Here is a 628-nt window from a genome sequence, read left to right as displayed (position 1 = left end):
GAGCACCGGCAGCACACGAAGCACGCCGGGTGCCACTGCCGGGAGTAGCCCGCCCTGTCAGCGAACACCACCGGGCAGTCCCCTGGTACCGCCTGCTTGCAGGTCTCGCAGCGCTGCAAGAGAGGCAGCGGAGTGAGCACGGGGCTGGGCACGCGTCAGGCGGGAGCAAAGCAGCTATGTTCAGCGCACGGGATGGACGTTTACTTCTCAGACATACGGATTCATGGCATCTTTTCAATGCATTGTTCTTAACCGCACAGCTAGCAAAACAGAACAACACTCTCCAAGCACGTCCTCGACACTTCCCACTTTGAAGTAGTCTGAAGGACCTACTGTGTTCCTGCTTGACATCCCACAGCGCCAAGGAGGGCAGTGGAAATAAAGTGTTTAATTCCAGGACTGCTAAGCTGTGTGGCTTAGGTTGTTTTTGTTTGAGCTCTTGTTCTGTGGAGGGAAACTTGAGAATACCAAAGCCAGATTTTACAGCTGTATCAGCTTGGAAGGCCCAGCAAACACACCAGTCTGAGGTGAGGGTATAGAAACAGTGCAGCAAGGTGGAAGAGCAAGGCAATGCTAAACTGAAGAGAAAGCAATAGTTGCAGCTCGAGAAAAGTGCTGGGAAAGCGTC

General features: G+C 53.3%; 1 protein-coding gene across 1 annotated transcript in view; it reads right to left on the bottom strand.

The window, feature by feature from the left end:
• The window catches only part of LMCD1 (LIM and cysteine-rich domains 1), a 16,831-nt gene that overhangs the window by 2,778 nt on the left and 13,425 nt on the right, over window positions 1-628 (bottom strand). Inside the window, exon 5 of the mRNA XM_009320108.1 lies at window positions 7-113. Coding sequence (XP_009318383.1) covers window positions 7-113 — 107 coding nt within the window. The remainder of the gene's footprint in view (window positions 1-6; window positions 114-628) is intronic.

The sequence above is a fragment of the Pygoscelis adeliae genome, unplaced genomic scaffold (assembly GCF_000699105.1).
Source record: "Pygoscelis adeliae isolate BGI_AS28 unplaced genomic scaffold, ASM69910v1 Scaffold302, whole genome shotgun sequence".
NCBI lineage: Eukaryota > Metazoa > Chordata > Aves > Sphenisciformes > Spheniscidae > Pygoscelis > Pygoscelis adeliae.
This window is presented reverse-complemented; position numbering and strand designations above follow the sequence as displayed.